Below are 21,736 nucleotides of genomic sequence, written 5' to 3' on the forward strand. Positions count from 1 at the left end.
TTTTTCCATCTTCCAAAGTCTCCTTGGAGACTTTCCATTCATCTGGCAATGGGGAAAGAGACTATATGGAGGACATGGCTTCTTAGTTTCTGCCCAGAAGTGATACACATCTCCACCAACTTCAGCCCTGAAGTGATGTATTACTAATTCTGCTCACATTGCTTTGGCCTTATTAGTCTTTTAAGCCCCTCTCCCGTGACAGTGGCAGAGAAAGAATAGGTTCTGCCTGGGCAGCTGCTTCTTGACAAATAGCTCTGCACTGTAGAAGGAGAGCACAAAATTTTGGTGGTCAGTAAACTGTCTCTCCCCTACCCAGGGGCACAAGCCCAGGTGAGTGTGGGGCTTACCTCATGTGCCCCCCTGCTCTCAAAGATTACAGCCTGAGTTGGTTGCTATCTAATTCCTTCCAAGAGTTGTTTTATGTATTTTGTCTTGGATTTTGAGTTGTCTGTGACAGAAGGGTAATTCTTATACCAGCTATTCCATGATGGCAGGAAGTAGAACTTGATTTTCACCCAAAGTCTCTTAAACCTATTTGACCATGGAGGCACTTTTCTTCATATAACACTTGCTTAAAGATTTTGAAAAACATTTTTGCAGAGTAAAGCTATGCCACCTCCATTCCTTTACTTATCTCCCCAGGTTTTTGCTTTTGTTACTGTTTTTGGTTTTGTTTTTATTTTGTTGTTTTGTTTTGTTGTTTTTGTTTTGTTTTCTAGAGAAATTTGAGTTTAACTCAGTATTGTTGAACTGGTCAGGATGGTTGAAGGAGGCAAGACTAAAGATGATTGGAAAGCTATTATACTGGGTTACAGGACAGATGAAGAAACTGGCAGAACAGAGAGGGAAGAGTGTTTGGTATCTATCACTTAGTGCATATAAGATCTCTGGTTTCCCAGTTACTCTGTCTCTGTGAGCCACGGTTTGTAACCTGTAAAGGAGGGAGTGTTCTTGAGGATTAAATGAGACACCCTAGGTAAAATATCTAGCAAATAAGGAACTTAATGCATATAAGGTTCCTTCCTTCCTCTTTCTTCTATGTTCTCCTCGTTAATAATGTACTAAATTATAGTTAAGTTGGTTGTGCTATTCTGCTACAATGACAATTATATGAAAAGAGGCCAGGGGAAGATTGAGGTAACTGTGTAGGCAGTTCCCAATTTATAAACAAAGTACTGCACATAGATGGTTAGGTTCTGGTAACTTAGACCCTGCCATTCTTACTATCGATGCCCCGCAGTTACTTGGCCAGGAAGCGAATGACTGAAGCTTTGAGCCCCTCAGTTGTCTTGGCTCCTATGAGGTGAGAGTTGTAGGATGTTCTAGGTGGAAAGGGGTAAGGCAGGTTGCTATCAGAAAGCATTGCTGTAAGCATTTCTGGTAAATTCCTGAAATAGCTCTCAGAAAAAAAGGGTTTGATTCTCTTAGTTTCTGGGGGTTTGTTGTGATTTATTTGGTCACTCTAAATGAAAATTTACTTTTGTACCTAATTCTGTACTTTTGATTTCTTTTTCTTAAAGATGGTCCCACAAATTGTTTAAGTTTAAGAACTCAAACACATGGATCTGCTCCTGCCTACACTTTTGGTGCCGTCACCTGCTACTATTCTGAAAAGTCCCAGCGATGCTCTCCTCAGAGTTTTTTCTGGAGCTGCAGATGGCTCCTTCCCTGCTTCCCATAGAGCTCACCTCAACAGTAGGATCAAGGGCCAGCTGTTTGAGCCTCTGCCAAAACGTTGTGTCTCCGCATATACTGGGTTCGTGGCGGGAGAATGACCTGGGCTTAAGGCTCAGGACCCAAAGTGTGCAAGGAACAAGAAAAGGTCAAATAAATAGGGCCCTTAGGACAGCAGTTGTGCTTCAGGGCCAGCCTTTTGGCGCATTGTGGGTTAGCTTATTCAGGCACACGTGCTTTTAGTAAATATATATTTTTTTTAGATTTTTTTTTTTTTTTTTTATTCGACAGAGACAGAGACAGCCAGCGAGAGAGGGAACACAAGCAGGGGGAGTGGGAGAGGAAGAAGCAGGCTCATAGCGGAGGAGCCTGATGTGGGGCTTGATCCCAGAATGCCGGGATCATGCCCTGAGCCAAAGGCAGACGCTTAACCGCTGTGCCACCCAGGCGCCCCTATTAAATATATTTTTGAGTACCCATTATGTGTCTGTGGGATTGCCTGCAACCCTGACCTTTACTGGTACCATTTTTCAATGATAACATTTTCCAGAGTACAAAACTTTGTAATTCCTGAACACTTCAGTCAGCTGGGTGACTCCTGTATGGATTTATAGGAACTGGTTTAAGAAAGCTAAGGAAACATCTATATTCCGTAGGATCTTTTTTAAAATTTGTAGCAGTGTTCATTTCATCCAAGCTTTACCTGCCCGAAGTTGTTCAGAACAGGAGATAAGAAGGTTGACCCATTACAAAGAAGATCAAGAATAAGGTAGCCTCAGAAAGAAACCCTGAAGGCCTGTGTGAAGAGCAGTGTGCTCAGCGGGAGCCCAGAGTGAGGGCCTCTGGAGGGGGGGCAAATACAAGGTGTAAAGCCTTAGAGGGACCCACGTTAGCCTCTACCAAGGTTGGCTTCAAGGTGTCAGGATAGGTTTTATAGGTCAACAGGGTTATTCCAATGATTGTCCAAGCTTCTCCCCCTTCAGTGGGGAAGGCCCCAGTTTTATGGAATTACCTGCCCTGTCAGCAGGCTGGGTGTTAGAATTCTGAGCAGACTGCCCCTCCTCCCTGAAAGCAGTGGGGAGCAAAATAGGTCCGGAAATTCCTAAGCATTGGGAAGCCAGCACTAATGCAATTACCTGAAATAAAAGAAGGGGTCAGATAATAAGGGGCAAAGGTTTTTCCTTTTAAAGTAAAGAGCCAGGTAAACAAAACCAGCTGTCCCTGGAGGCAACAAATTCTGCTCGTTAAATGTTTTAAGAGGCTAATGGGCATAAGTAGCTAATTGTAGTACAATCCTGGAGACTGAATCTGGGGGCCGGAGAAGGGGGAGTAGGAGGGTCAGAGCTAGAACCTGGCAGGCAGAGACAGAAAGGAGGTGAGACCTGCCCGGGCAGAGGGTGCCAACTGGCCAAAATAGAATTAAAATAAGAGTAAGATGATTCGACCTGGAGTCCCTAATGGCTCCTGTCAGTATCCTTCTGGGATGGGCTTGGGAGTCTTAGCAGGTAGAGTTTTAAGTTTCTACACTTATAGAACAGGATCTGGAGTAAGTTTTAAAAATAACTAATTATGGGAAATTTTATGTGCATTTACTATGAAAATCTCTGAAAGGATATACAGCAAAATGTTAACAGTGGGTTTCTCTAGGTGTTGAGCTTATTGGTGATTTTTCATTTTCATATTTTAATTTTGTATGCATTTTCTAATTTGTCTGTAATGAACATAGATTTCTTTAATAAAGGGCAAAATTTTAAATAAGATGAAAGGTCTTAGAAATGAACATTTAAATAAGATGAAAGGTATTAAGCTAGAAATAAACATTAAGGAGGGAGAGTTGGTGAAGGAATTGGTAAGAGGTTTGAATTACTTTGTGTACTCTGCCATGTTTGCCACCTCCCCAGATGTGTGCTTGATGCGACCTGCCAATCTGGAGGCCAGCAGAGGAAGGAGTAATGGTTGCTGGTATTGAGCCAGACAGGCTATTTGTCCACACACAAAGGTTTCAACCTCATTGCATTTGTAATAGTTCCCAGAAATGTTATTTCTACACAGCCTCTCTTGGCTTCAGCTTTTAGTTGAACAACTCAGCCGCTTGTGGTTTGATTGTAAGAGATGCTGAAATTTCAAGAGAGCTTGGAGGAGGATTATGATTTACCTAAAATTGTCAGTTAAGTGTTTGGAGAACCAACTATTCTGCCAGGCTTTATGTGGAAGATGCCAAAGCACCTCTAATTGATGAATTCGCCTTCTCTTTCTCTTCTTTTTTTTTTTCTCCCTCTCAATCCTTACCTTCTCTCATTTATTTGGTCTTCTGATACTTTGTAGCCATTACTAAAGTAATGAAGTCTTTAGAGAGATTGCTTAAGGTCTAAGAATCATCTTTATCTTCCCAATGAGAAAGACAAAAGAGAGTTGCCCCCAGGTTACTGGACAGTCAGCTGGAATCCAGGCCTGTTTCCTTTTACACAGTCTTGGTTAGAAATCACCATCTTCATCATTTTTAATGATTTATCCTTTCCAAATGGTTATGGCAGGTTACTCCACACCTCCTTTGTGTCCAAATCTAAATGATACCGTGGTCCCCTTACCACAGGCAGTCACTATCGGAGAACTAAAACTCTGTAACAGGCAGGAATTTTTCAAATAACGACAGATTATCAACACTGAGTGCTTTCTTCAAAGTGTCACATTTATGAAGGTTAAATGTAGCAAGTTAATTATCCAGGGGTACTCAAGAAAATTAGGTATTATCAGATTCACATGTGTGGTTAAATTGGCCCCTCTCTTAAAAGTGATACTAAGTTCTGGGGGACCGAAGTTCGTATTTCCATAGTATAATATGTATGTAGATTTAAGGTTGCAGATAAAGTTGCTGAAGCTTCTCAGTATGATATGGGGATTCCTTTGATGTCCAAATGTAAATTCGGCTCAGACTGAGGTTATTAAAAAGAGTGAGGAAAGAAAGGACTCTTAACTGGGTCAAACGTAGAGGCAATGTCCAAGGCCATATTTGACAAGCATTTTAGAAGGTCTCTGACATCTCTGTTAAGTTCTCTTATCTTCTCGGAGGGGTCATCTATAGCCATGGCTTCATTCATTACTTACAAGCTGAAGACCCAGCTCTTTTCCTTTCTCAACTTTTATCTGTACCTCTTTCTCATATCTCCAGGTACTTGTTGTATATTTCCTCCTTGATGTTCTCTGTGTCCTTGATATCTCAAATACAATCATTCATCTCCTGGGGTGCCTCGGTGGCTCAGTCGTTAAGCGTCTGCCTTCGGCTCAGGGCGTGATCCCGGCGTTCTGAAATCGAGCCCCGCATCGGGCTCCTCCACTGGAAGCCTGCTTCTTCCTCTCCCACTCGCTCTGCCTGTGTTCCCTTTCTCGCTGGCTGTCTCTCTCTCTCTCTGTCAAATAAATAAATAAAATCTTTAAAAGAAAAAAAAAAAAAGAATCCTTCATCTCCTTTGACAAATCTAAAGCCTAGTCTGACTAGCCTACATGTTCTGGGCATTAGTGTTCTCCAAGATATTCTCTCTCACAAGCTCCTGGTCATCAGAGATTCCCTTCCTCTTTCTCTTACACTCTATAGAAGCTTTATTTTATTAGTTCTTCCTTCACTTTTAAGCTTCTTTTCATGACCCAGATCCCTTCTTGCCGGCACTGTTGAGATAAGATAACCTTGTCACACTAGTTTCCTGCCCGAGCTCTCCCCTGCTCCAATCTAATTCACAGTCCACAGAAATAGCCTGAGACCAACTGAGAATGATTGAATCCAGCCTGTTAGGTTAAAAGTGAGGCCAAAAATAGGCTCTAAAAAGCTTAAGCCAAAATTTTTATTGGAATTCCTCCCCCACGTGTCACATGAGGGAGGAATTGGACTTTGGTTTTCTTGGATCAAGAAAACAGCCATTGAGTGGACAGTGAGAGGGAGCAAATTTTATACTCGTTAGAGGAGACTTCCATGGATTCAAGCTGCAGTACAGAGGAACAGTACAAGTAGTATATGAGATATACTGTTGTAGATAATCACTTCTCAGTCATACGGTAGCAAGCCTACATGCTTTAGACCACATGGTCATTAAAGTCTTTTCAAATTCCAAAGTTTTGCAATAGAAACACAGCTCTCTCCATCTCTCCTTCTGCCTTCCCACCTACTCGGAATCCAGAGTCTTTTCTTGCTGTCCCACACCTCCCTCATTCCAAATCTACAGTGAATGAGCATGCTGTCCTTCAGACAGATGTTCCCCTGCTCACCTCATCCCATGGCCTTTCAGTCTAGGTTGCTGTTGGGCCCTTTAAGTAATCTGGAGGATAAATTTCCTTATTAAATACCTTTTATGTGCCAGGATCTATGCCCAGAATTTTTCCTAATTTGACTAGTACAGTGTACCCTGAATACTGTGGGTTTGAGGTTCTTTTTTTAAACCAACTTCAAAGAAGGGGAAACTTAACATCTATAGGTTGTAGGTGACAAAGCTGAAACTGAACCAGGATTTTCTAACTCCAAGGTCTGAGTACTTGAGAAAAGAGACAAAAGGAAGGAGTGGAGGAATAAAGGCACCTCAACTAAGGAGTGTGTGGGATAGGGGGATATTTACAGGGAATCCTACATACTGAAAAAGTACATCTGGCATTTTTATTTCAGTAAGTATTAAACTATATGTGTTGCCAGCAAAAGTCATAAAGTCTGATGTTTAAAATAGCTATTGGGAGCTAACAAAAAGACAAGAGGGAACTATAATATATTTGATTAAAACAAAACACTAATTACGGTGCATTTGTACCGTGTGCCTAGTAATCATGTAACATAGTAACAAGTATTCATGTCCTTCAGTGTGTATTAGATTAGCATTGCATGAATTATTAATTTTAACATTACTATGTTTTGATGTACCTAGCTTCCATGTAGCAAGCTATATAATCACAATTTTTCAAAAAAAATCAGAAATGCTAATAGTGAAGTACTAATTAGGAAGAGGTTGGGTGGTAAGTAATGGACATGGACATGCTCAGCACTGTGTGGTGCACGTAATAAACGTTTATTGGATCTGAGTCTAGCATCTTATCAGGAATGAAGTAAAAGGTCACGTCATTATTTCATTTTATTCCCTAATATAATTTTCAAAATCATGTATCCTTTGATATACTAATTCCACTTTTAGGATTCTACACTCACACATAATTTAATCAGTCAGTCCCCTATTGTTTATGACCCCATCTTTGTGAGCTGAAAATGAAATTAAAAGAGAACAGTTGTTGAATGCCTACTATGTGCCTAACACTTTAGGTTTATCTGCTTAATCATCAGTTAATTCTGAGAAGTAGATATGTTACCTCTTTTAAGAATAAGAAAACTGGGGCGCATAAGTGGCTCAGTCAGCTGAGCGTCCAACTCTTGATTTCTGCTCAGGTCGTGATCTCAGGGTTGTGAGATAGAGCCCTGCATCAGGCTCCATGCTCAGCACAGAGTCTGCTCGAGATTCTCTCTCTCCCTCTCCCCCTCCCCTCCTGCCCACTGTCTCTGTGTCTCTCTCTAAAATAAATAAATAAATAAATAAACAAATAAATAAATAAATAAATAAATAAAAAGAGGGGGCGCCTGGGTGGCAGAGCGGTTAAGCGTCTGCCTTCAGCTCAGGGCGTGATCTCGGCATTATGGGATCAAGCCCCACATGAGGCTCCTCTGCTGGGAGCCTGCTTCTTCCTCTCCCACTCCCTCTGCTTGTGTTCCCTCTCTCGCTGGCTGTCTCTATCTCTGTCGAATAAATAAATAAAATCTTTAAAAAGAAGAAGAAGAAGAAGAAAAGGGTCACCATGGCTCAGTTGGTTAAGTGGCCGACTCTTGATTTCAGCTCAGGTCATGATCTCAGGGTCATGAGATCAAATCCCAAGCTGGCTCTGCACTGGCTGTGGAGCCTGCTTAAGATTCTTTCTCTGCTCCTCCCCACCCTACTCACCTGCACACACTCTCTCTCTCTCTCTAAAAATAAAAAAAAAAAATTTTTTTAAAGAATAAGAAAACTGAGGCCCACAGAGGCCAAGTATCTTGTCCAAAGTTATATAGGTAGTAAATAACTGGTCTGGACTTTGAAATTAGATATCTCTGGGTCCAAAACCTATGTTGTTTCTAACATACTGATGATTTAAACATTGGATTGTGTGGAAATGTCCGAAGTGGTGAAGGAGACCAAGGGGAAGGCTGAGTGGCTATAACTCATGTCCCACACTCACTTCAGCTAGAGCAATTAAGAAAAACTTTTTTGGGGGACTTCTCAGTGGCTTAGTCAGTTGACTAAGAAATTAAGAGTTAACTCTTAATTTCTGCTCAGGTCATGATCTCAGGGTTGTAAGATCAAGTTCCACGTCAGGCTCCACACTCAGTGCAGAGTCTGCTTGAGATTCTCTCCCTCTCCCTCTGCCCCTCATGTTCCTGCTTTCTCTCTCTCTCTGTCAACTAAATAAATTAATTAATTAAATCTTAAAGAAAAAAAATTTTAACCATTCTACTACATCATGTATTAGTATGGGGAGTTAACAAAGAATTTTCCCATAGTTCTATAATATGTACTGATAGGTTGGTGTCTTATTAAAAATGAAATAACCTATCACTAGCCATCAACTGGGGAGACCTGAGTGGGTTGGAAAAGGCACCCAGGAGTCATAAGCATTTATTTTAATTCAGTTGATTTAATTCGGAATTTTGTAAAGATGGGGGTGGGAGGGTTTAAAATAATAAAGGTCACCTAAACCTGGGCCAGTCTCAGCTTAGTCTTCAGAGTAAGGGTTCACAAAGAGAGGCCTCACAAAGCTGGATGGACCTGTTTTGGTCAAATGTTCACAACACTGTCTCAGCACAACTTGATGTTACACTTAAGCAACCTAACAAAACCCACACCACCACACCCAGTGAATGCTAAACTTGTTATTATTTTAGGAGAGTGCTCCTAGACTTAATCCATCTGATTTATTTGTTTGCTCATTCATTCATTCATCCATTCATTTATTCTGGAGGTGGTTGGAGAAGGTTGACTGCAAGGTGAGCTGGAGATGAAACTTTTGAGACCCACTCACTACATTAAATCAGATTTTTGTGATTGGGATTTGTTTTCTTATGGAAAGGTATGGAAACCTATAAAAATGTTTGAGTATTCTTTCTAAATCTCGCACATACCTTTATTACTTTAAGGTGGGGGTAGGGGTGGGATGGGTGTTAAATTACTCTTCCTAGGGGAAAAAAAAAGCAAGCTTTTCCCCATTACTTAATTTGTATTACAGATTCCTGTCAACGCCTATAGAGCAAGCAATGCAGTTTCACGTGACAGAGGTTGAAAAAAGTCACAATATAGGCCACAAATGGAGGTAGAAATGAAGAAGATAAAAAGCATATTACTTGTTTCAAAGGTACCCAGGGTCAAAGCCTTTTAGGATGTAAAAGCCCAGGTGAACTCTGGGCTGTTTCCTCAGGCAACAGAGACCTCTGGCTAGAGAAGTGTGTTTATAGTTTCCTGCTCAAGATTTTTACCTGATTCTTATTTTATTTTTATTCCAGTTGCTACATTGATGGCCGGGTGGTCAAGGTGATGGACTTCCTGAAAACTCGCCTGTTAGACACACTCTCTGACCAAATTAGGAAAATTCAGAAAGTGAGTAAAAGTCTCCTGGGAAGAAGGAGTGAGTTTGGGGGTAAGGCAAGGAAAAGGTCTCAGGGTCCCAGCAGGACGTCAGCGCTGTGGGAACCAGGGTAGAAAAATAGTGTAGTCTAGAGCTCCCTTTCACAGCTGATGATTGTTGTTTATTGTTTTTCAAATTGAGAATGGTTTGAATGTGCCATTTCTGGGTTTAAAGGCTTTTCTATTTTAGTAACAACTATTTTGTAAGATTTTGCTTCTGAATTGTGAGTTTCTTAACGGAAGGATAGATTTACTTTGTTATTTTCTTTTTGCAAAGGTTTATTTGGGGCTAGTTTATGGACAGAATGACTGTATTTATTCAGTGAAATTCTGGTCTGGGGCATCAGCCATGCTTACACTATTCTAAATAGTGTTAAATATCTGAGCCATATTTACACTATTCCTAGGTGTCTGAGAATCAGTCAAGTAACAGCTTTTTGTAGAGATGCGGGGGAAACTATATTATATTAAGCAGTTGCATGTACGTCCCATTAGCAAGACACCTTTGGTCATCAGTTCTCAAACTTGAGTGCAATCAAAATCGCCAGAGGTTGCTCATGAAGTTTGCAGTCTCACTGCTGGCGTTCTGATTTAGTGTGTCTGGAGTGGTGGGTCCCAGACTTCTCTATATTTAATAGTCAGCTGTCAAGTGGTTCTACCCAATGCAAATCACATTGCAAAATATACTGGGTTAGTTCATTCTGAATTGTGAAGACCTTATGTCTGTAATTCCCATCTGCCTCTACAAAATAATATCGCATCTTTTGTTGCCTAGTCAGGTCACTTTTCCAGGGAATGGGGACCTTTTGAACACTCACCTATCTCTCGAGCAGATTAAACAAATCTTTGCAGAACAATAGCAATGCTTAGACAACCCCTTTAATAGGGGACGAATGAGTAAACAAATGGACAAATGAATAAATGGATCATGTATAAAATTAGCTGTGAAAGAAAAGCATATTTGGAGTATAATAATCAAATAGCACTCTTGATTGGTAAAGTGGTACCCTTTTTGGTATTCAAACCAATGTCCTGCTCAGGTTACAAAAGCTTTTTGGGTCCTCATGTTCTCAAAGGGTTTTAGCAGCTGGGAAGCCTCAGGACTTCTGGACTCCTGCATCCCAGTCTGATCCCTCTGGGGGTCAGGTGCACTGGCCAGCATCCTTACCTGTCACTGCCTCCTACCAGGCAAAGCCTGGGCGAACTAAATAATTTCAAATATCTCTGCCAGTCTCAGTTTGACATTCATTTAGTTTTTAATATTTAAATATTTAATTTATATTAAATAATAAATATTTAGTATTTACTGAGCACTTAGCAAAGTGCCAGGTGCTGGGGATACAAAATGGAATAAGACGTGGTCTCTGCCCTCAAGGAACTCACAGTTTTAAAGTTTAACGGTTGCTTTAAGCAGGTTGAAAAACATTACTTCAGGCCACTGAATATCAACCTATTGAACACTGCAAATTTCTAAGCACTTTACGCTAATCTGATATCAGGTATCGTTCTCTAAAAGGGGGAGGAAATTTCTTTCATTCGTTTTATTCTTCCATCCAACAGATATTTATTGAGTGTGTACTAGGTTACAGGCACTACGCTAAATGTTTGTATTACAATAGTGCACAAGACAGACAAATCCCTATATTTTTGGCTTTTATGATATCACATCTAATGACCTGACCAAAGGGCTGTCATTGGAAGTAAAATGATTCAGTGAGATCATGGCACTGAGAGTGAAGGTTCTGACTGTGCTCATGTATTTAAGTAGAACACGTAACTCTAGGTTAGCACTAGGACGAAGGTGTTGGGAGTTAGGTTCTTCCCTTTCTCTGCACTACCCCTCTCCCTCCACCGCTGGATACTTCTTAACCACCACGGAACGTTCAAAGACTGAAATAAGTAGCTAAGCTCATCTTCTCATTTGTCCAGGCAGGGCCGAAGAACCTTAAAGAAAATGGCTCAAACCTTATGCACAATTGAGATTCAGATTCAGACCTTTAAAAGCAGGTCTAATGGACCTGGATGGGAGGGCCACGTGCAGCTGCAGGGAGGAACAGTGGAGCCCTTAAGAAAAATGACCTTTATGAAGAAGGCACCTGGCAGGGGATGGCTAGAATTAGCAGTAGGACCTGATCTCACCTTTGGCTGTTGCAGATAGAACCTGTCAGAGGTCCCCTCAGGCCTAGGTTCCCGTTCTGGTTATGACTTGCTGTGCAACAAATTACCCCAAAACTTAGTGACATTAAACAACTATTTACTGTGCCCTTGGATTCTGTGGGTCAGGAATCCCCACAGGGCACTGTGGGGATGGCTCATCTTTGCTCCATGACGTCTGAAGCTTCAGCTGGAAGACTTGAAGGCTGGGGTCACTCAAAGGCTGGCGACTGGAATCACAAGACTTGTTCACTCACAGGTCTGGCAGTTGATGCCTGCTGTCAGCTAGCCCCTTTGTTGGGCTGATAACTGGAATACCTACATATGAACTTTCTATGTAGCCTGGGTTTCCTTCCAAGGTTCAAAAGTCAGATGCCCAAGAGCGAGAGTCAGCTGGAAGCTGTACCACCTTTTCTAACCTACCCTCAAAAGTCACAGGGCTTTACTTCAACCATAGTCTATTCATTGAGACAGTCAGCAAGACCAATGGAGATTCAAGGAGAGAGGAAATAAACTCCTTTTGATGGGAGAGTAGCAAGATTCTGGAAGAGCATTTAGGACCAGAATGATTTTTGCAGTTATCTTTGGAAAATACTGTCTGCCACAGTCTCATCCTTGCCGTATCATTTAGTAGCCCTTCATTTCCCTATCTAGTTTTCTTTTCCCCACTCTCTTTTACAAGGCTCTTGCCAGATATTGCCTTAAATGGGAATCTGCTAGAGGTGTTGCTGGATCACAGATCCCCCAAGATTTGATTTATGGGGTAGGCTTTCCGTTGGCTGCACAGCCTGGACCCAGTTGCTAGGGCCTCCAGGATGAGAATCTCTCTCACCACAGCCCAGGATGTGTTAGGTACTGGTCTGCTCTGGGGAGATGGGGACTGGGAGACCAGAGAAGGGTCACCATGTTTTCCCAGTTAAAAAGTTGCTTTGGCTGTTCCTGAGGTCCTCTGTGGGTGGGAAGGGGGGTCTGGAAATCCGAATCCAAGGTGCACACTGGGACAGACTGGCCAAGCTTCTTTTCTGAAGCTTCCAAAACCAGTTTAGAGATGGGCCAAGTAATTTTAATATGTATTAAACATTTTAATATGTATATACGTAGAACCCTCATCCAAAAGCTAAGAGTAGAAACAAAGATTTTACTCTATTTTGTTTCTACTCTGTTTTGAGAAACTCAAAGAAATTCTAATGATTGCCCTTAGGCCTACAGTGATGGAAAAAGGGCAGAGTTCCTACCCAAATCAATTCATGAAGGAGTGGTTAGATAAATCAGTGGTGAGACTGTGTTTAAATAAAAGATTATGGGATTTGAAGTCTGAAGGCTTGGGTTGGAGCTCTGGCTTAGCTGTATAACCTTAGGTTTTTCACTTAACCTCTCTAGTTTTGTTTCTTCATCTGTAAAATGAGGGTGCTAAGAATACTATCATCTTTCCCTTTTAGGGAGATTGGGAAAGTCACATGGGGCCCTGTTTTGTTAATTGCTATTGAATGCTAGTTCTCACTGCTAATCTTATTGTTATTTCAGTTATTATAGTTTTTTTATTTCTTTCTTTTCTTTTTCTTTTTATTCCAGTAAAAATATGGAACACTTCACAAATTTGTGTGTCATCCTTTTGCAGGGGCCATGCTAATCTTCTTTTTATCATTCCAGTTTTAGCGTATGTGCTGCTGAAGCGAGCACTGTTATAGTTATTTTTAATAATACTTTGTATGACTGGAGAAGCTTCCTGCTACCTTTATCCTCAACTTGTTCTTTGCTTTTTTCCTCTTTCCTCTTTCTTTGAACCCTGGGGAATATGGTAGGTGATATTTTTGGCATCTGAAAGGCGGTGACTCAATTGCTAAAAACAGCTGTGGTTTTCAAATTTGGACTGCCACTTACAGAAGAGTTCTGAGTGTTCTGAGCAGTGGGCAAATTCTGGTTATATGAAAATCTACATTATATATTTGAAAGCCAAAAAGAGACAATATTTGGACAAGCCACCCCTTTGGATGGTCTACACATTCTTTCTCTTCCATTAGAATAAGAATAATCATCCAAACTTTGGGAGATGAGTCAGGGGAAGGAGTTGAGACTCTAACAATGTAAGCAAAAGTCAGATGGGAAAGTAAGAGATGTTTAGGATACAGTGCAGATGGTATAGTGTGGATATCTGGGCTGACTCCAAAACAATGACATAAGAACCAAGAAGAACCACTTTGGCTTAAGTCACTTGGACTCTGTGATTTGTGTCTGCATCTCCTAGAGGAATCAGAGGAGGAAATCACACTTTTTTATATTATTTTCAGCAATTCAATAAGCACAGGAAAGAGTTGGTGAAATCCCAGTCATAAGGGAAGTAGTTCCAGGAGTACTGTCCATATGATTGCATTTTGAATACTAAATAAACCGGACAGTTGGCTTCCCTAATATTTGAAAAACTCCTTCCTTCCTTCCTTCCTTCCTTCCTTCCTTCCTTCCTTCCTTCCTTCCTTCCTCCTTTCCTTGCTTCACTTATCAACTGTTTGTAACACTCTTGGTTTTTTCCAGACCCCTGAGGATAAAATGGTGCGCGAGATTCGCATGGTGGTTGTCCTCATAGACCTTGTGATCTAGTGGGAGAACAGTTGATGAAGCAAGAGATGATAAAACTATGTGATGACTCTTGTAATGGGGATGTCTAGGGTGCTCTCTGAGGACTCACATCTACTCCATGCAAGCCCATTGTAGGAAATATCTACCTTTGTGTAAAAGAAGGGAAATCCTTCCAGAGGAGATGACATTTGGTTAATGCCTAAAGGACAGACACCTAATTTATTCAGTTCTGAGGGTGTGAGCAGAGGATTTAGCAGTGTTAAATATATATAGTGGAGAGAATGGTTTGTATGGTTCATATTATGACCACGATCGTTCTTTTGTTAATGTCATCATTGCTTATGCTTGACTACAATATTTAATAAAGATGAACTCTTTTAAGGTCTCTTTACTTTTCCCAGTATATGTTAGTTGCAGGATCAAGGAAGTAGGTAAGGCAAAATATTTAAGCCTTTTGAAGTAACTAATAGTTCAAAAAAAAAAAAAGCTTTTGTTCTCAACCAGCCTTCTGGTTTACGCACTTATTTGAGCCTCTTAGGACAGGAAAGGGGAAGGGGATAAAAAATAGCAGTTATTCTTGAGGATCATAGAATAACTAAAAGCACAACTAAGGGGAAGATGATTACAATGGTAACATTAGCCTTCTCTTAATGAAGAAAACTAGAAAATGAAAATGGCATTACTAGGGTAAGAACAGTAGCACCATCACAAAAATCGGTGTTTGATTCTTCCGTTCATTGAGCAATGTTAAAGGCTCATTTCAGTGTGCCAGTGCCTATTTATCATAATGCCTATCATTTGGCAGGTGCTTAACAAGTGTTAGCGGATGGGAAACAGGCAGGAAGGGGAAGGTAAATGAGCAGAGTAAAATAGTAGAAGTGTAAGAGAAGTAAAGTTGTGTCTTTGTCTCATTCACATTTGGATCTGCTATCTCAGCTGTTCTCATGCAGGAGAATCTAATCTGCTGCTAACTGTGTAGCACAGTGTTGAATAGACAGAAATTGATTTAGACAGCCATAAATGGGCTATGCCTACATGTAGGCATAGTAGAAGAGTGTCTTCTGGCTATGGGCTTAGGGGTGAAAGAAGAAGGATCTCTTTGTAGTTCAAAATAACATTTCAGTCTCTTTGCTAATGCCAGATATTTCATTAAAAAAAAATTACCTTTCATTCTGCCTTAGGAGGAGGATGCAAAATATAAAGAACCCCAAGAGGTAAACCACACTGGTTCAAAGTCACGCTAAGTGTTAATATCAAACAGAAGGTCCTTTCCCAAGAGCAGCTTTTGATGGAGGGGAGGAGAAACACAGGCCAAGAATATACTCAGGAGAGGCAGAGTAACCTAAATACAAATGGTGCCACATGAACACCTTCGGTGACATTCCCGAGTATTCTAATTTTTATGGACACAGAAGCTCATACAATGAGGACCTTTTCAAGAAAACAAAACAGATGTGCATGTTTTAGGAATATATCCGACCACAGGAACATGGTCCTAGGGCCCTTCCCAGGACACTAGCAGAGGCCGGTGGGAGTGGGAAGCTGGAAGTTCGAGCTTCATGAGCTTCCCAGTAAATTAGCTTCTACAACACACTTGACTGTGTATCTGCAACTGGGACGGTATGACCCAAGGGATCTTCGGCTCTCCTCTTTCCTGCAGAAGACACTAATAGTACATAGGGGAATCTAGCTGGAAAGGTATGTTTACCACAAAAGAGCTCCAGAGTTTTAGTTGTTGTCATGTTGTGAACCATATCTCCTTGATTCTTAAACACAAATAATTATAAAATGTACTGTAGATTTAATAACAGCTTGGGGGGGCAGATAGGAGATAGGGTAAACAGCTGGCAAGTTTCTTTTGATATTGATTATGAAAAACATTCTGATTTCAAAACCATTTAAATGTGGAAAATGTGCCATTAACTTACAGAAATATAGTAACCATATTACCTTTTAGGTTATAATGCCTTTTATTGAGTGCATCAAATATTACTAACTCGTTGAAGAAACCAGTCATTTGCTCAAGGCCATTAGTAGTAAAATCAGAATTCAAGGCCAGGCCCACCTAACTCCAGAGCTCACACTCTTACCCAATACACTCTTCTGCATCTGCCATCCTTGTTAGCCATTTGTTTTATAGCCCATGTAGTATTTATATTCCTAACGACTGAGGATTAAGAAGGCTTTTAAAGAATACTGAATGCTCTTGGTGAAAGAATATCAATTTGACCCCATGATCAATTTATATAATCTGGAGTGGGTATCCTAGAAGTAAAAATTAAATGAAAGCTGTATGTTAGGTAATGTCTAATATTACCCCAGTATTAGATAGTGAAAGAGGACAGGGCTTTTCAGGGAGTGATTTGCATTCATTCACTGGACTTCATTCTTATGTCTCATATGCACAGGCTTTTGGTCAATGCAGTGAGGTCCAGTTATGTGCAAGGCAATTACAATGTGAGGGTATGGGCTGCCCACGGACACTTGAAAGAATGGTCCTGGGAACAAATCGTGGTTTGGGGCCAAAAGCTTCTTCAGGAAGAAGAGGCAGCTTGGGGTGACCTTCCAATTTTCCACATGGAAGTGGGAGGACTATAGGGTTTGTCCTGAGTAAGAGGAAATTACTTCTGAGGCTGATAAAGCCTATGACTTGTCTGTGGGGAGACTGTCCAGTAAGCCTGGGCATTGGTTCCTCATGGAAAAGAACTGGGAAAGGAGGAAGAGTCATTCTTGTGCAAGCAGCTGCTGTCCAGTCTCTCCCTCTGCTAGCACTTATCCTTGAACATAGTCTTTGCTTTGGGACTCTGTGAAAGCTTCCTTATTTTCTGGCATACTAATACTTTCCTTGCCTTCCCTGGGACTTTATCTTTTTTGTGTATGCTCTTTTTTTAATTTTATGTTTTGTTGCAATTACATACATTTGCTTTTCTGTGGTTGGAGATAACAAGAACAGAATGCAATTTTAAATCCTAAAAATGTCAGAAACAGAAGCCACAAATTAAAAATTGATCTGATACCAAAAGAAAATGGGTATATATGGCACTCCGGAACAAGGAGATGATAAAAAGAAATTATACAAAAAAAAAAAATTAATGAAACTGACAGGAAGTACATCAGACAGAAGAAATAAATCAGGAAGAATGTGATGAGATATTGGAATGGCTGAGCTCAGAATAGCCCAGTTTGTCTAACCCACGAAGGACATAGTAAATATGGAGGCAGGTTAGTCACCCAGAAGCTTCTAGGTCTCCTCAAATGAGACAATTCAATTAGAAAGTAGATAGAACCCTGAACTGGAACTGTGATGATTTCGTGTTTGCTCTTATGGTTTTGAGGTTTTAGTTATCTTCACTGAAACTCAGCCTTTACATCAGTAAAATATTATCTCCCTCATTTATTAACAAATAAGTTATTTCATTATTGTATTATTTAACAAGTATTTAATAAGCAACGTAACTGTCAAGCAACATGCCAGGTACTTAGGTATTTCTATAAGGCACATATGAAGGGGAAAAAAGTGGCTTTCTCAAGCTGTTTATAGTATAGTAGGGAAGACAGGCAAACAGAAAATTATAATTCAGTTTAATATGGTCAAGGTCAGAGATAGGCTTAAAGAACTTTGGAGCCCAGAGGAGAGATGAATTAATTTTCTAAAGATTTGAGTAAAGTTTCACAGAGGAGGTAACATTTGAAATAAGCCAGAAAAAAAAAATTAGATAACATGGATGAGGCATGGGTAGGGGAGGAGGCAATCAGTAAAAACCTAAAATGTAGTTGGAAAATGGTAGGTCCACTCTGTATAGTGAACCATAGGTCTTGTGGGGAGGGAGGCAAGAAGAGGGAGCTAAGGAGTCATTATGAAGGGTCTAAGATCCCCAAGTTAAATGAAGCAGCTGGCATGTATCCTGAGGGCTGGTGGTTCTCATTGTCATTCCTCCACATCTAACATACTCCCATGGACAAATCAGTAAAACAGACTAGTGGTTGTGTGTTCTTACTGGCTCCTTAGCTTTTTTTCCCATTAGGGAAACATTTCATAATTTTGGTGAATGATAAGAATGTTATTGTGACATCTTAGAACCCATTCTTTTTCTTTTTCTTTTATTTTTTTAAAGATTTTATTTATTTATTCATGAGAGGCAGAGAGAGAGAGAAGGAGGCAGAGGTGGAGGGAGAAGCAGGCTCCCCACGGAGCAGGGAGCCCAATGTGGGACTCAATCCCAGGACCCTGGGATCATGACCTGAGCTGAAGGGAGATGCTTATCTGACTGAGCCACCCAGATGTCCCTATTCTTTTTATTTTCAAGTAAACCACTCCTTAGATCGCTGCTTTCAATATTATCATAGCACATATCCCAACTAACAACACAGACCTCCATGAGCACATGATGGAGTGCTTCTGCCCGTAATGGGGAGCCAGGGAAGTTTCTGAAGCTGGGGAGGGACCTGGCAAGTTAACAAATGGCAGCATGAGGGATGAACTTGTGGATGAAGAGATTAGAGGTGGGAGACCAAGGGGGAAATGGTAAGATCCAGGACTCAGGAAGGGACAATGAGGAAGGAAGGGACAAAATGGAATGATCCCCTCCTCTTCTAATATAGTGGGTAGGTTAAAGTCAAAAATACACAATAAGAATGGTCAGAAACACAAAACATTACTGTACTCTCACCTGGACCTCTAGTAAATACAATAAGAAGTAAAGAGGCAGGGGCACCCCCAAGAAGAGCGCCGTGCATAGGTGAGGTTATATTACTCAGCCATCAAAAAGAACAATTTCTCAACATTTGCAGCAACATGGACGGGACTGTGGTATCATTAGCAAAAGGAGAGGTAGAGTCTAATAGGCAGATTACTACTGTGGAAGCAGTAATGTACCCTGGAAGTTCTGGGTTTTGCCACGCACTGGTTGTGAGATTTTGGGCTTGTTTTTTCTTGAACTTTCTTCATCGACATGTAAAGCCATGCATTGGGAGTAGAGGAAATCTAAGTTCCTTGAAAAATTCAAAGTAATGCTAAGTGAAATAAGTCAAGCAGAAAAAGACAATTATCATATGGTTTCACTCATCTATGGAACATAAGAAGTAGGAAGATCGGTAGGAGAAGAAAGGGAAGAAGAAAGGGGGGGTAATCAAAAGGGGAAATGAACCATGAGAGACTATGGACTCTGGGAAACAAACTGAGGGCTTCAGAGGGGAGGGGGTGGGGGAATGGGATAGGCTGGTGATGGGTAGTAAGGAGGGCACGTATTGCATGGTGCACTGGGTGTTATGCGCAAGTAATGAATCATGGAACTTTACATCAAAAACTAGGGATGTACTGTATGGTGACTAACATAATATAATAAAAAATTATTATTAAAACAAAACAAAACAGAACCAAAAAAAAAAGAAAAGAAGAAGAAGCAGCAGCAGCTTCCTGAAGCGATTTGCCTTCTTCTAACCGTGATTAGGGGACCAGTTCTGGTTACTCAGAGAGCTACTGTTCTTCCCAAAGTCCTGGGGAAGGTTGATTTCCAAGTAGATGAGATGCTGGAATTAATGGACTCCAGGTTCTTTTGGAGGTTGGGCCTCCTGCCAGGGCTGATTAGCCCAGCTGGCCTGTCCACTATTCCTGTTTTATTGCTTCCTTTCTCATTAAGGAAGGTGTTGGGTTTGGATAACCATAAACAACATGTCTGCTGCTATAGGGCTACCATCTCTTGCACAGCCAGTGGCTGAAACCAAGCTCTCTGGAGTCTTTGTTAAAGACTTAGGTCACAGTTTTGGAGAAACAGGAAAAGGAAGCCCAGGTTTGAAAATGTGCCACATAAATGGTTATTTTCCTATTTTTTCTCTTTTTCCTTTCCTTAAAAAAAAAAAAAAATTCAAAGTGGCAGAAAAAATAAAACTTAAAAAAATAAAATAAAATCAGTGCTGTTTTCCCTCATTCTCTCTTCTCTCTCATGCCTGCTCTCTCAACATAGCCACACGGAACAGTCCTGATGTCCTCAACCCCTGAGATGGCAGGAAAGGAAGTTGGAGGCTTCCTTTCACATCAGTCTGCCCCCAGCCGGCCCAAGGAGTCTGAGCAGCCACTGGCCACTTGCCGAGCTGTTCTGTGGGTGCCTCACAGCTCCCTTGTCCACTTGAGCCCAAGGGCCAAAGTCTTATGAGACAACAGAACCCTTGAAAGAGAGCCAGCCACCCAGCCCCTCTCTACCCTCATTCCAGTAATCTCAACACTTGTACTTCTTCGCTGTCCCCAGGCAACGTGTTCCTTAAAATGACCTTCATTGGCACATCATTTCTCACCAGGAATTGCACCCTTGTTCTTTCCAGTCCAGCAATTTTCTCTCTTCCAGCACAGGGAGAATCATATTTACTCAGAAAACCACAGTGTTGAACTATAGCCCTCGGTTTCTTAGAGTTTCACTTTCTAAGGGAATTTTGCAGCTGGTTCTATCTGCTTTTCCAGATTTTTTTTTCTCTCCTCTTCTGCCCATGTTGATTTCTTCCCCAGTCCTAACCAGCCCCCGACATGTCACCGTGATGGTCTTCTCTGCTCACGGTAGACACACAATTCATCAAACCTCTCACCATGTCTCCAGCAGCAAATGCTCAGAAAATCCTTGTTGATTTGTACCAACTACTCCCAGAGCCTTTAGTATTAATACTTTCTAGGAATCTCTCCCCTGCAGAACATCTCATAAAGCTGGTTTAGGTTGTACATAAAAGTCCTACCTCACTGTGCTTTTCGTTCACATGGCTTCTCTAGAAAAGGGCAGGAATCACTCCTGTGCTGAGAGTCGATAAATGAGCTACTCTGAATGCTAATTATGTTCATGTGAATTACCCGTGTGCCTTTTACATTTTAAGCAGACCTTTCCCTGCTAGTTAGCATACATCTGGGCTATTACCTACCTCCACAAACATGTCCAAAAGACAAGCAACCAACTCTAATGTTAGATTGATCCAAACCCAACTTACGAGCTTTAGACAAGAAGAGTGGTCTAGGTTAACACTGGGTTGACTTTAAGAACTTAACAATAAGCCAGATACCTTTCCAAGTGCTTTACAAATATTCGATCATTTAAGTATCATAACATGGTCTGAGATGGATATTATTACTATTCTGATTGTACAACTAATGAAAGTAAAGCACAGAGAGGCCACACAGTGAGTAAACCATAGAATCCAGATTCAGACACTGGCAATCTGAGTGCAAAGTCTGTGCTTTTAATCACTCCTCGGTGCTACCTCACCGATAACAGCAATTTATAAATCGTTTACTTACAAATCCCCCCGCAAGTCGGAAGAGAATTCAGACGAACTTCTGTTTATACAGCGTCTATGTCTCTGCAGAATCTGAGGTACACGGTATTTTACAAAGCCAACCATTTTCCAGAATCAAGTCCTCATTTAAAAGAGCTAGACTTTTAATTCCTTTTGGAATATAAGGATCTCGTACAAATTGATGCCACCTTCCAACTAAATACTCATGACAAATGTCCTCACAGGAAGGTGGTAGGAACATATTGTCTCCTTCTCTTCAATATCAGAACATTATAATAAGCTCAATACATCATAAAATCCGTCTGGTCTCCAGATCTCACTGGGTGGGGATTTGCCTTTACCACTTCCGGGGTGGTTGGATTCCATATCCTGGTAAGCAAGGCATACTT

At 41.0% G+C, this 21,736-nt stretch overlaps 1 protein-coding gene and 1 non-coding gene across 2 annotated transcripts in view; one reads left to right on the forward strand and one right to left on the reverse strand.

The window, feature by feature from the left end:
- The window catches only part of HPSE2 (heparanase 2 (inactive)), a 640,767-nt gene that overhangs the window by 466,576 nt on the left and 152,455 nt on the right, over nucleotides 1–21,736 (forward strand). Inside the window, exon 7 of the mRNA XM_048219210.2 lies at nucleotides 9,227–9,320. Within this exon, the coding sequence (XP_048075167.1) occupies nucleotides 9,227–9,320 (94 nt within the window). The remainder of the gene's footprint in view (nucleotides 1–9,226; nucleotides 9,321–21,736) is intronic.
- Nucleotides 13,075–13,181, reverse strand: LOC113252565 (U6 spliceosomal RNA). The gene has a single exon (XR_003314919.1). It is a non-coding gene; the product is annotated as a U6 spliceosomal RNA (small nuclear RNA).

Source organism: Ursus arctos, unplaced genomic scaffold (genome assembly GCF_023065955.2).
Source record: "Ursus arctos isolate Adak ecotype North America unplaced genomic scaffold, UrsArc2.0 scaffold_7, whole genome shotgun sequence".
In the NCBI taxonomy this organism is placed as follows: Eukaryota; Metazoa; Chordata; class Mammalia; order Carnivora; family Ursidae; genus Ursus; species Ursus arctos.